This window comes from Euprymna scolopes, chromosome 14 (genome assembly GCF_053919585.1).
Source record: "Euprymna scolopes isolate OS-2025 chromosome 14, ASM5391958v1, whole genome shotgun sequence".
Lineage (NCBI taxonomy): Eukaryota > Metazoa > Mollusca > Cephalopoda > Sepiida > Sepiolidae > Euprymna > Euprymna scolopes.
Genome location: NC_136495.1, coordinates 23,373,301 through 23,385,971, shown reverse-complemented (window position 1 = coordinate 23,385,971; position 12,671 = coordinate 23,373,301). Strand labels below are relative to the sequence as shown.

The 12,671-nt window shown below is 37.0% G+C and overlaps 1 protein-coding gene across 6 annotated transcripts in view; it reads left to right on the top strand.

The window, feature by feature from the left end:
• LOC145292910 (uncharacterized) overlaps positions 1-12,671 on the top strand; it is a 69,570-nt gene that overhangs the window by 50,879 nt on the left and 6,020 nt on the right. For 4 of the 6 annotated variants that reach the window (XM_080139052.1, XM_080139055.1, XM_080139051.1 and 1 more), the window contains 2 exons: positions 2,647-2,810; positions 6,407-6,775. In XM_080139052.1, the coding sequence (XP_079995178.1) occupies positions 2,647-2,810; positions 6,407-6,679 (437 nt within the window). In that variant the 3' untranslated portion in view covers positions 6,680-6,775. Of the gene's footprint in view, positions 1-2,646; positions 2,811-6,406; positions 6,776-12,671 lie in introns of those variants that run through there. The other 2 variants (XM_080139057.1, XM_080139056.1) reach the window with 1 other exon arrangement.

Below are 12,671 nucleotides of genomic sequence, written 5' to 3'. Positions count from 1 at the left end.
CATTTCCTTAGCGATGGAGGCAGCTTTGGTTGAGATTGTTATGCTCTGAGGTATGTACTCTGGTGGAATGACAACAGAGTAATCATTAAGAAGCTGCTCTACCAGAACATTGTCGAGCAACAGTCCAAACCAATATCTCAGCAAAGTTTTTGATTCAGTCTCATTCATGTTGGGAAGTCTGTTGAGAAGTTTATCAACACGATAACGGACTTGTCGGATACTAAGGTCTCCGCTCTTGATTTGAATCTTCTGCAGTTCAATTTGCAAGGGGCCATGAAGGGTGGACAGGTTGACCAAATAGATCATCATCTTTAGACTGTCCATACTGTTGGTTGGCAGAAGACCCTGCAGCACAGTCCGATGTCTGTAATACTTTTTCGTAGGGCTTCGTCAGATGTTTGCGGTGGTGCTTCTGTATTCTGCTCGTCATCAACATCGGATGCAGGAGGACTAGAATTCAACTCTTCCTCACTTGCAGAACTATCAGAGTCTCTCTCCTCCTGTTCAGTATTTGCCCCCTTCCTCTTCTGCCAAGTTGCTAATTGCAGCAAGCGACGAACTGTTGACACTCTTTCGGTTTTGCGTCGCTTTCGTTGTTGCTCAGTCTTCCGGCGTGATCGCGTTCTTGGTGTCATCGCTGCTGCTTCTAAAGGTGGTCTGCCACGTTTTCCAGATGTTGAAGTCGTTGGTTTTTCCTCATTTAAAGGTGTTGATGCATTTGATGGAAGTTTTGTTGGAGGTGGAGATGGTGGATTTGCTGTTGCTGCCTTCTCACGATGTTTATGTACTGCATCTTCGTGGTATTTCACTTTCTCCTCCTTCGTCAAATTGGAGTATTCTGTTGTTGTAGATCCCTTCTTTCGCCCTCTCTTTTTTTCAAAAACCATAGTTGTTACTAGAGAGGGTCGCTATGTGAATTATTCTGAAAAAAGAAAAAGTATTAATCAGAATGACATAGCCATCATGACTATTTACATATTTACATACAGTTAAAAGGACTACGTTTTTAGGTCAGAACTGTTTCTCCTCACTACTGATACAACACACATACAAGTGAAGATCTCACACAACTTCCTTCATGTTAAGGGGAGGATTTTTCACACCTGCTCCACGTGAAAACCTTCTTTTCAGTTCACCCATAACACTTGAATAATTCATGAGGGTATTCCTTGACTTCAAACAATACGATGGAGCTGTGAAATGTTACTTCTATACATCCAACCTATACTGCCTACCATGACATATAAATCATTCACAAGAGAAACCCTCAAAGCAAAAATGAAGGGTGAGTCACTTAGTTTTCAACCCTGTTGGAGGGAATAGTTGTGGAAACCTATCAGAAGTGATATGACCACTTTGTTAGCACATAATTTGGTATCAACTGTGAAAAATACTGCTGGGGGAAAAATTTGGAGACAAAAAATATTACTGTAAAAAATAATGTACGTCTTCAATTTGGCCAAAATCAAAAATTCCTGATATACAAGTTGTTCAGATTGATATTAGTGACAAGTTGTATAGAAGGGATTTTTGATTTTTCGAAAAATTAAGACAGGTTTTTTTTTTTTTTACAGAAAAAATTATTTTCGGCTTCACTTTTCACCCGGTCAAACAAAACGTGCAATATTTTGGGAACCGCTAGCCGGTTGCTGCTGTTCTAAAGCTTAAATGAAATCTAACTGATCAAGGTTACTGAGAAATGACCATAGGGACAGTGTTTGCTTCGTTTGTCATCATTTTAGAGGGATCTTTGCCAAAAAGACGCATTTTTTTACCAAAATCGGGAAAAAATTGTCACAGCCTGTAATTGAGGAGAATGGGTAAAATTCGAAGAGAGTTCTATGAGCAGCGGTTTTTTTTTTGCACAAATGCAATTTTATACTATTGTTGAACGAACATGATTATTTACTTCCCTTAGTTTCATGTCTAAAAGTGATTTTTGGCTCTTCTTTGTGGTGAGGTAACAAAAATTGTCACTAAAATATCTCCATTTTAGGCCTTTTTTTCAGTTATATCGCTTTTTTTTGGTTGAAAACAGGTATATTAACCATATAAACCTATGATTTTCTGAAAGACAATTTAGTTTTGCCTCACATATCACAAGAATAGCTTTGTAGATCATTGTGTGACTAATCAGTGATTTTTGACTTCAATTGTCCCAAAACTATGCTTGGAGACTTAAAACGTGTCATTTGCAGAAAATAAAAATAATTATATTTGAAATAAATAAGGCACAATGCCATCAAAAGTGTGCAGAAAATGAGGGTCGTTGGTCATTCTTAGTCATAAATGATAATTTTTTATTTAAAGTAATACAACAGCTATCCTTTCTTTCTTTTTCTTTTTTAAAACTGTTTTGAGATTTTGTTAATCTTATGGCAGACAAAATGAACAATAAAAGAAAAAACAAGGAGCAAGCATTGTTTGTAAAGTACCGGTAATAAATGCCTTTTGTTAAAACAAAAAAAAAAAGCCAAGTCAGATTTATTAATTTTTGTTTGTTTGTTCCTGCGCAATGGTACCAGTACAACAAGACACAGTGCTACTTGGATATAAGGTGCTACTCTCTGGGACCAAATTTACAGACACTATGATACTCTTATGTAATATTTTTTATTGTTTCTTTTTTTTCTTTTTCTTTTTTAGATAGGAAAAGTATGCGAGTGTTCGTTACGTACGGTAACGGAAATGAAAAACACAGCAGTTGCGTTTTCCATCTTGTTCGATTTCTCGACCAATATTTTTATTGTAATGTCGACCTGAAGAACAAACGCTTAAGCAAGAGTAAAGTGGACGAGTATTTCAATCAGGTGAGGATCACTCTCTTTCAGTAACAAGGTCACATACTCCCCCCAACAAAAGACAAAAAAATTGTTGCTTAGAAAAATAATCATTAATGGGCGTCCAAAGCACTTTATATCGATGCTAGCATTCCCATGATTCTCTTCAACTTCATTTTTTTTCTTCTTTGGCTGTCAATCATCTCATCTGTTTAGATGGACACTAGAAGACATTTGCTGAGAGTTCCTCCAAAGTTTTATTTTTGGAGAAGGTTCTCCTAGTTAATTAGTTAACTTCTTAACTGAAATGAATGACATGTGGACAAGATCTTATTTTGCTGTTAACCAAATATTCTAAATTCTCTTTCTTCCACATTATTGGGGGAAGGGGTCTCATACCTGCTTCCACAGACACTGATTTGAAAACCTTTATTTTCTCCCCGCTCGACAAACGTGATGTCATTCATCATCTTGACTCACACCTCTGTTTTGTCTAACTGATCTAACCTCTCGTTTTGTTTTGCCCTCACATGTCAGCCATCCTTGGTGCAACCGTGGGAATGATTGTTTTGCAAATTTGGCTCATCATAAAATGTGCACATGCCTATGTCAAACTTATACTATCAGCAACAGATCTTCCTCTCTATCCCTTTTGTTTTATTTTTCACTTTTTCTGTTTTTTTTATCTTCATTTTGCCTTGCCTTAATTTTCTGTCTTATAACAGTTCTCTTTGAAAACTGAAAATGTTAATTTTGCCATGGAGGTTAAGACTTCAACTGAGTCATGATGAGGTTGGTGGAATAGGGTTACTTTTGTTTAAGCAAAGAATGATTTCTTGTCTCCTTTTCAACGAATACACACTTTGTGTCTTTCTCTTAATTTTTACTTTAATAGTAAAAATTGATTGAAGTTGTTTCGAAAGAAAGCCAGTTTTGCAATCACCTCTCCTCCACGCACACACACGTCAAGGAGGTTATGACTGGGTTGATCTTTCTTTCTCTTTGTTTTTTCTATCTTCCTCTTCCATCTTGTCTTACCTTCCTTTTCCCTCTTATCATAGTTCTCTCTGAGCACTTTCCTTTTATTATGAAGGCTAAGTCTTGAAACAGTTGAAAGGAATGGCTGAGTTTTGTTTAATCAAAGCATAATTTCCTGTCTCCTTACACCTCTCCCCCATGCACTTCGTGTCTTTCTCTCAATTTTGACTTTCTTAGCGGAAACTGATTAGAATTGTTCAGGAAAAATCTTTTCTTTTCATTTTTTTTTTTTTTTTCCCAAATAAAAAAGCAAAAATACACTAAAAATTGACAAACTTGTACCCCTGAAAGAAGAGAAAAAAAGCCAAACACAAATATCAGTTGTGAAATAGCTAAACTAGTAATGTGGACCACACACTTAGATATTGATCTAGCAAAAGGGAGAGAGCCACCTTCTGATTACTATTTGATTCCACACTTTAAACATCAGCTTAAAATCAAAATTAGATGTGATAGAAGGTTGCACTCCACCCAATTAAAAAGAAGGTGGATAAATACTGCTAGCTTATGTGTGTTTAGATGAATCAAGTTTGAGTATGCCTAGGCATGGTGCATGCTAACCTATGGTCTCATCCGATGCCATCCCAATTAGCAAAGTCTCTTAGCTAGTGGTATAAGTGAGCTCTACTCCACATTCCTTTTTGTTTTATTTGAGATCCTCCGAAATTCTCACTCCTCATATTTGTTTTGTCTGCACCCAACCTGCCATCTCGGAAGACATCGTTTCCCATGGACCCTCATTCTTTTTACACCTCTGATAAACCGTCGATGCTGCAACTTTGAGTGAACAGGGATGAGAGAGAAGGGAGAGAGGTGTCTGGATTCACTGCTGGTTGAGTTCTCTCTGCTAGTTAAAGTAGTTCTCAAAAAGGGCTGAAAAAGTTCCTTAGGGGACAGATGTGGTGAAATCGCTCAGTGGGAGGGGCATTGATTCACAAGAGAAAATAATCTTTTATTTGTGACTGCTATGAGACCTTTATTTAATTGACAAGAGTAACATGTTCTCGTTCTGTCAGCCATGACTCGGTAGAAGTCCTAAGTTATTTACAGTTGTATTTTGAGTGTTACCTGTATTGAGGATTGAACCTTTAACATCCAGAAGTGTGGCACTGAATTTTACAAGTACTCTATCCACTACGCCACAGGTCCTTGTGGACAATTCTAGTACAAAGTGTAGGGGTCTTATTTTTTGGTTCTAGAGTCTGTCAGATTTGGGAATTTCAAACAGAACCTTTTATTTAATCCACATCAACTATTTTCTGTCTTTTTTTTTTTTTTTACAAGGTGGTCACCACTTATCAAGGCCCGGAAGCCACTCAGGGATAAGGGTTATTGTAAGTACAGTACATTAGTGTGGAGATTTAAAGTGTCTACTTAAGGGGGCCGTTCATCAGGAATTTGTTTATGTTGGACTTGAAGACATCCAAGTTGTAGTCAGACAGGCAGGCAGACGGAACAGAGTTCCACGGCCGTGCACTTCTAAGAAAGAAGCTTTGTTCATGGAATCTACGTTTTGATTTAGGCATAGATAAAGAGTGGGGAAAGTTTTTGATAGTGGATTCAGCTAGACTGGTGTTTTTCGTAAAAGATTGGCGAGGGAGGGACCAGAGATTGGAGTTCAGACGAGCACCTACCATGGAAATAATGATAAAACAAAGATAGGCTTGCAGCGTCTCTTCTGTGGGAGAGAGGTTGCAGGGAAGAGAAAAGGGCATCCCCCACTAAGCCACGAAGTCTATTTTGTACTCTGTCAAGGCAGGATAGGCTGTTTTTAGCAGCTCCTGCCCAGATATGTCAGCAGTATTCCATCCTTGGACGTACTTGGCTTTTATATAGATAGAGAATTGCATCAGTAGTGAGATATCTTCTGGAGCAGTAGAAGGATCCCACCATCTTTCCAGCGACCTTGGCAACAGACTTGATGTACGTGTTCCATTTCAGATCAGGAGTGAAGGTCAAGCCCAGAAGCTTGTCAAAACGTGGGGCTTCTCCTAGACGAGAGCCATCCATTTCAATTGATGCCAGATGGAGATCAGAGCGTTGATGATGTAGAGATAGGAGCTTGGTTTTAGATGCATTAAAGGTAACCGGCCACATCTTCCCCCACTGAACCACTCGTTCGAGATCAGAGGAGAGAGAATCAGAGAGAGCTTTGTCATTTACAGCCTTTGATGTGTTGCTGTAGATGGTCGTGTCATCAGCATAGATGTCAACGAATGATTTAAGTATGTGTTTAGGGAGATCATTGATGTAGATTGTTTAAGATTGGAAATAAGCAGATACCATATTTTGATCCTTGCCTTAAGACAGTCATAGATTTCTTTTGGTACTGTTTTTTCTCTCATTTTATAATTGTCTCCCTTTGATAAATATTTTGATTTACAGTTAAAGTTTTAAGATAATCGGTGCTTTTTGAAAGATATACAAAATGTTGTGAAAATAAGACTGAAGATGAAAACAGTAGTCCAAAGAATTCAAATAAACAATCCTCACCTCAAAAATTCAGAATTGTAAATAGAATATAATTAATTTTGAAATGTTAATTGTTTAGCTGACATTACATTTTTTTGTCTTTGTTTTTCCCACAGGCGCATTTTGTGATTCTCTGCTTTGATAAAGAATATATGAAATCCATCCAGCAGTTTAAATCGAACAAAGAGGAACAACCTGAGGAGCTTCATACGGCCTACATCTTCTCGAAGATCAAAGAGGAATGCCTGCAGAACGGGTTAACGCATCGCTTCGTCCCATTGCTTTTAAAAGGTGGAAGTGCCGATAACATCCCTCTATTTTTAAAAAACAAATCTTACAAATGGCCAGAACAATATAATGATATCAAATTATTTTTGAGTGATCCCTAAAATGGGTTTCAGCAACTCCACCTTATTTGAACCCCCGCCTCAGAAAATTTTTATGCAATGTATTAAAATAAAGAACTTCATTTGTTTATTTTCAAAGATTTTTTTTTCTTTTTGATTCAACAAGAGTTGGCGATTACTATATTCGTGTTTGATGTTTTTGATCCATCAAAGAAATTCTGACCATGTCACGGGTTCTTGTGAACAATTCTAGTATGAATTTTAGGGGCCTTAAACCAGATTACATCAACTAAAACGTGAAAATAACACTCAAGATGAGAACGATAGTCTGAATAATCCAAATAATATGCACTCTCTGTTTCAGTTGATGTAACTTCCAACCTTCTGGAGGTTGAAGGTTCCATCTCCAGTAGAAGTGATATTCAGAATATAATACTTCTACTTAGTTATGGCTGACAGAATATGAACAATCTACCTGCGTGAATTGAATAAATGGTTCTATTTTAAATTCTGTACAGATTCCTGAGTTTTGACATAAAGATATATGAGATTAACAAGACATATCCGAGGAAGGTCAGAGGTCACGTCGGCCAATAGGTTGCGAGAATAGCACTCAAGATGAGAACAGTAGTCTGAATAATTCAAATAATACATATTATCAATCCTCATCTCAAAAAATCGTAAAATACAATTTTTTTCATTTTACCTGGTTTTGTGGACGTCGTTTTAAATTAAGATTTTATGTACATTTCTGTTTCTATTTTGTTGCATTTTAGAAGGAAACAAAGATAACGAAAAAAGAGTCAAGTGAGTCGAGAAGGAAAGACGATGACTTAACGTCTGTAACATATCTTGCTCGGCTTGCCAAGCATCCTACACATTTACTAAATACGGCTATTTTTTTTATCTTTTTTATCACACAACGTTTTGGCTGATGTTTCATTTTTTAAACTCACGTTCACTCCAAACAAGGCATATCGCCACTTGGATGTAAGGAGTTACTACTTTGGACCATGTTAAGGAGAGATGAGCAAGATGTCAGTTTGCATTGCATTTAACCTTCTGCATGTCAATACAGACAGCGTGTGTGCGGGTTTGTATGTCCACTAAAAACTTTTGTTATCTGCATTAAAGTGACATGAACATGATGCCATTAGAAAGAGCGATCTCTTGGACACATAATATCAAAAAATTAGAAAAAATCGTCAATTATTTCATGTAGAAATGTCGTTTTGTTTTTTTTTGGGGGGGGGGCAGGTAAAAATTTGGTGTCGATGTTGTTTTTTAATTGTGCGTGTGCGAATGGTTGATTTGTTGTTTCTATTTTAAAAAGCTAAATTTGCAACATCATAAAATCCGTGCCGTCGTGGTCCGATTGATAACATGTTTGCTTACGAACTTAAGTTATGCAAGTTCGTGCTCAGCACACAGTATTTTTTTTTTCTTTCTTTCTCCTATCTTTTAAAATTCTCAACTTTCTTATACGTGTCCACCATGCAGCATTTTCTTTTTCTTTTAATAACATGATAAGATGGCACTCAAGGCCCCCTTTTTTTTATTTAATCATATTTTACAACCGAGCAATGCCAGCCTCCCCACCCCACCCCCACATGCTAGTAAAAAATAAAACCATTTATATATATATATGTATGAATAAAAATAAAATAAAAATACCAGGGATGGTTGACGTTATGTTGTTTTGAAAAAAGAAAAACCGAATGAATTTATAAAATGGTGATCAACGTTTCGTCCCTATTGCAGGGGACATCTTTAGGATATTAAGTAATATATATGTATTTAAAAACCAAGTCCTTTGTTCAAACACCCCTTCACATGTTAGTCAATTATCTCCTGCAATCAGTTTGATCTCAAGAATTTACGCTAGTCTTAATATTATTGTAAGGATCATCAGTTGTTTACCATGAACAACTGTTTCAAGGTGATTTTTTATAACATATATTTTTGTTCATTCTCCATTTTAAACGTTTTAATTATCCGCACACTATATTTCTAAAACATGATTCTAATCTATATCTTATCCAACCCAGGTTACACTCAACAAAACATTAAATAAAGTTGGGGGGGGGGGTTCTAGAAATGTTATTATGCGATTCAAAATATTAGTAAAAAAGCGATTCTTCTTCATTATAATAATTCGGCAGTCAAAAAAATGGAGCTTTCATTAAAAAAACATTGACAACTACTTAAATTTTATGTCGCTTTCAACTAAAAGCAATGTTATCTACTTAATTGTTTTTTTTTTTAAATTGATTAAATATTACTGGAATATTACATTAAACAACGATTCAACGACAAACCGATTTCGCCATGTTTGCTTGTAACGCTTGACGTTAATACAAGGGAAATAACTCATCTCTCTTAAATTGGCCGAAGTTTTTTTTTTTTTTAAAGATTTTATAAATTAATTACCTCCCTTGCTGTTATGTATCCTTCAGCTTATTATGTAAGCAAAACTTGCAAATATTTTGAAAACAATTTTCTTTAATAATTAATGTTCTATTTCATCACTTTTCATAATTTTTGGATATTTTCATTACTGCGACATGACAATTAAGTAGATACTATCAGGTTTATTTAAAAGTTAACATTTTAATTTTCAAAATATAATGAAGAAAGCATTATTAACTTATGACCCCCATAAGATCAAAGTAAAACACGATGTCGATTTTTAAAATGCTCCCCCCCCTCCAAAAAAAGTTACACTATTGAGGGGGACAAAAATAAAGATTTCTCTTCTCTTGAATGCGGGCAGTATAGATATTTACACTTTGTTCCTAGAACGAAGCCTTGTAAACGGTTTATAGAGTCTGAGTTATCTCCCCTTAGAACAGAAATTTAACCTCCAGGTTAAAGGGAAGTAACTCATACTACAAGCCTTATAGTATTACTTTCTGAAATAGTATTGCTGCATTTCGTTGGAAATTTCTTAGAAAATTATTTAGACATCATATCGTGTCTGCTTTTTTTTTTTTATATATTATTCTAAATTTTTCTTTTTATATTATTCTGCAATTTTTTTTTTTTTTTTTTAGTATTATTCTAAAATTTTAGTAATTAAAAAGAACAATTGATGTGACAAAAGATTGAGCTAATCGTGGGACACTCTATACACGTGGGAAGAAAATTACAATTTTTTATTGACTTTCCATAAAAGGATACCTTTAGCATGAATAAAATGCCTGCAAGAAGGAGCTGGAAAAATTTACAGCCGTGGTCAAAATTATGGAGCATTAATGAAAAATCAACATTATGATTCAAACTTATATATTTCAAGAATAGTGAATGAAGTAAACCTATTCTAACAACAATCAATATTTGGCGTGTCCTCCTTCTTGCCTTTTATAACAACTTTTATTCTATTTTGCATATTCTTGGCTAAATTGTTGTAGGTGATAGACTGAGACTCTTCATGAAGTTTGGCATCTAACTCTTTCTTTTTGATGAACCTTTGTGCGTACTCGTTCTTTTTTTTTTTTTATGAAGGTCACCACTTATCAAGACCCAGAAGCCACTCGGGGATAAGGGTTATTTTGTGTACAGTAATCAATGGGATAGCGTTGCAGTATTCATTAGTATTGGAGATTTGATAAAGTGTCATTGCTTAGGGTTCATCAGGAATTTGTTTATGTTGGACTTGAAGACATCCATGTTGAAGTCAGGAGGGAAACAGGCAAGCGGTAGAGAGTTCCACAGGCGTGCACTTCTAAGAAAGAAGCTTTGTTCATGGAATCTACGTTTTGATTTAGGCACAGATAAAGAGTGAGGAAAATTTTTGACAGTGGTTTAACTAGACGGGTGTTTATCATGAAAGATTGGCGAGGGGGGACCAGAAATTGGAGCTCAGACGAGCACTTCCCATGGAAATAACAATAAAACAAAGACAGGCTCGCAACGTCTCTTCTCTGGGACAGAGGTTGCAGGGGAGAGAAGAGGGCATCCCCCACTAAACTACGAAGTCTATTTTGTACTCTGTCAAGGCAGGATAGGCTGTTTTTAGCAGCTCCTGCCCAGATATGTCAGCAGTACTCCATGTTTGGACGTACTTGGCTTTTATATAGATAGAGAATTGCATCAGTAGTGAGATATCTTCTGGAGCAGTAGAAGGATCCCACCATTTTTCCAGCTATCTTGGCAACAGACTTGATGTATGTGTTCCATTTCAGATCAGGAGTAAAGGTCAAGCCCAGAAGCTTGTCAAAACGTGGGCCCTCCCCTAGACGAGAGTCATCCATTTCAATTGATGCCAGATGGGGATCAGAGCGTTGATGATGTAAAGATAGGAGCTTGGTTTTAGATGCATTAAACGTAACCAGCCACCTCTTCCCCCACTGTACCACGCGCTCGAGATCAGAGGAGAGAGAATGAGAGAGAACTTTACCATTTGCAGCCTTTGATGTGTTGCCGTAGATGGTCGTGTCATCAGTGTAGATGTCAATGAATGATTTAAGTATGCGCTTTGGGAGATCATTGATGTAGATCAGGAAGAGACTTGGGCCCAGGATGGACCCCTGGGGGACTCCAGCATTAATACTGCGTGTCTTTGATTTTTATCCATCAACCACTATTCTTATGAGCCTATCAGAGAGAAATGATTTCATGATTGAGAAAACAATTCCAGTTATACCGTAGCTGGAAATCTTGTGAAGTAGGCCTTTATGCCATACCTTATCCAAGGCCTTTGATATGTCAAGAGCAATTGCCCTAGAAAGGAAGCCTTTGTTGAGAGATTCGCTAATCCTATGAGATGTAACCATTAGCACATCTGTTGTAGATCTTGCAGAACAGAACCATATTGCGTGTCACTAAGAAGGTTATTTCTGCTGAGGTGGTTGACTACTTCTCTATTTAATATGGATTCCAGCAACTTACTCATGACACACAGGAGACGTATTGGTCTGTACTGAGAGGATTTATCACCTGAATTCTTAAATACTGAGCATATTGATGAAGTTTTCCAGGGTGTTGGAAAGCACTTCTCCTTAAGGCAATGCTTAAACAGTTTTGTAAGTATGTGAGCAAGTTCTGGTTGAAGCTTTTTTAATACTATAATTGGGATGCCGTCAGGGCCGGTTGCTTTACTGGAATTAATGTTCTTGATTTGCTTGGCGACCTCACGCACAGATATTTGTTACCTAGCATGTTGTGTGAGAGGAAATACGGGGAGTTGATGGCCTTCGTCGCATAGGGTAGAATTAGCTGCAAAGTTCTTGGAAAAGTTTGGCCTTGTCTGATGCTGACGAGATGACCTCTGGTCCTTTGATAATGGTTGGGATAGAACGCATGCTTCTGTTCAGGATCCTATTTGTTATTTGCCAAAACTGGTGGAAACCAAGCCGCTGATCAGCTACTTTGGATTTAATGGACTGAGCATATAGCTCTCTTGCATTTTTTTATTTCTCTTTTACAGTGGTTGCTGGCGTTCCTGAAAGCAGCTTTAGTCTCAGTGCATCTATTACGTTGGTAGCTATGGAAAAAGTGATTTCTGTGTGCGATGGCAGCAGTACACTCCGGGAAGAATCATGGCTGGCTGTTAGGTTTTTGTTGGAATTTTTTGGATGGTATGAATCAATCTATGCCTACAATTAGCCATTCGGTTAGGTCTGATACTATAGAGGACACATCCTTTTTAAACATGGAATGCAGAGGTAGATCAGATATGAATGTACGGAAGCTATCCCAGTCAGCCATGGAGTATCAGTATACAGTACGGTGTAGATGGGACCACAAAGTTTCAATGGGATTTAGGTCTGGAGATTGAGGGGAGAGGGGCACTTTATCACTGTAATCCCTTTTTTTTCGAACCAGCCCATTGAAATCTTTGACATATGACATGGGGCATTATCTTGTTGATATATTACATCACTTGGAATGCTATCATTAAATATTTTAGTCAAAGAGGTTTGGTAAAACTGGTCCAGCATGTTAGTATAAATTGTGGCGTTCATTTTGCCCTGTCCAGTGCCTGAAAATGCCCTGCAGCCCTAAACCATTATGGTTCCTCCGACAAATTTGA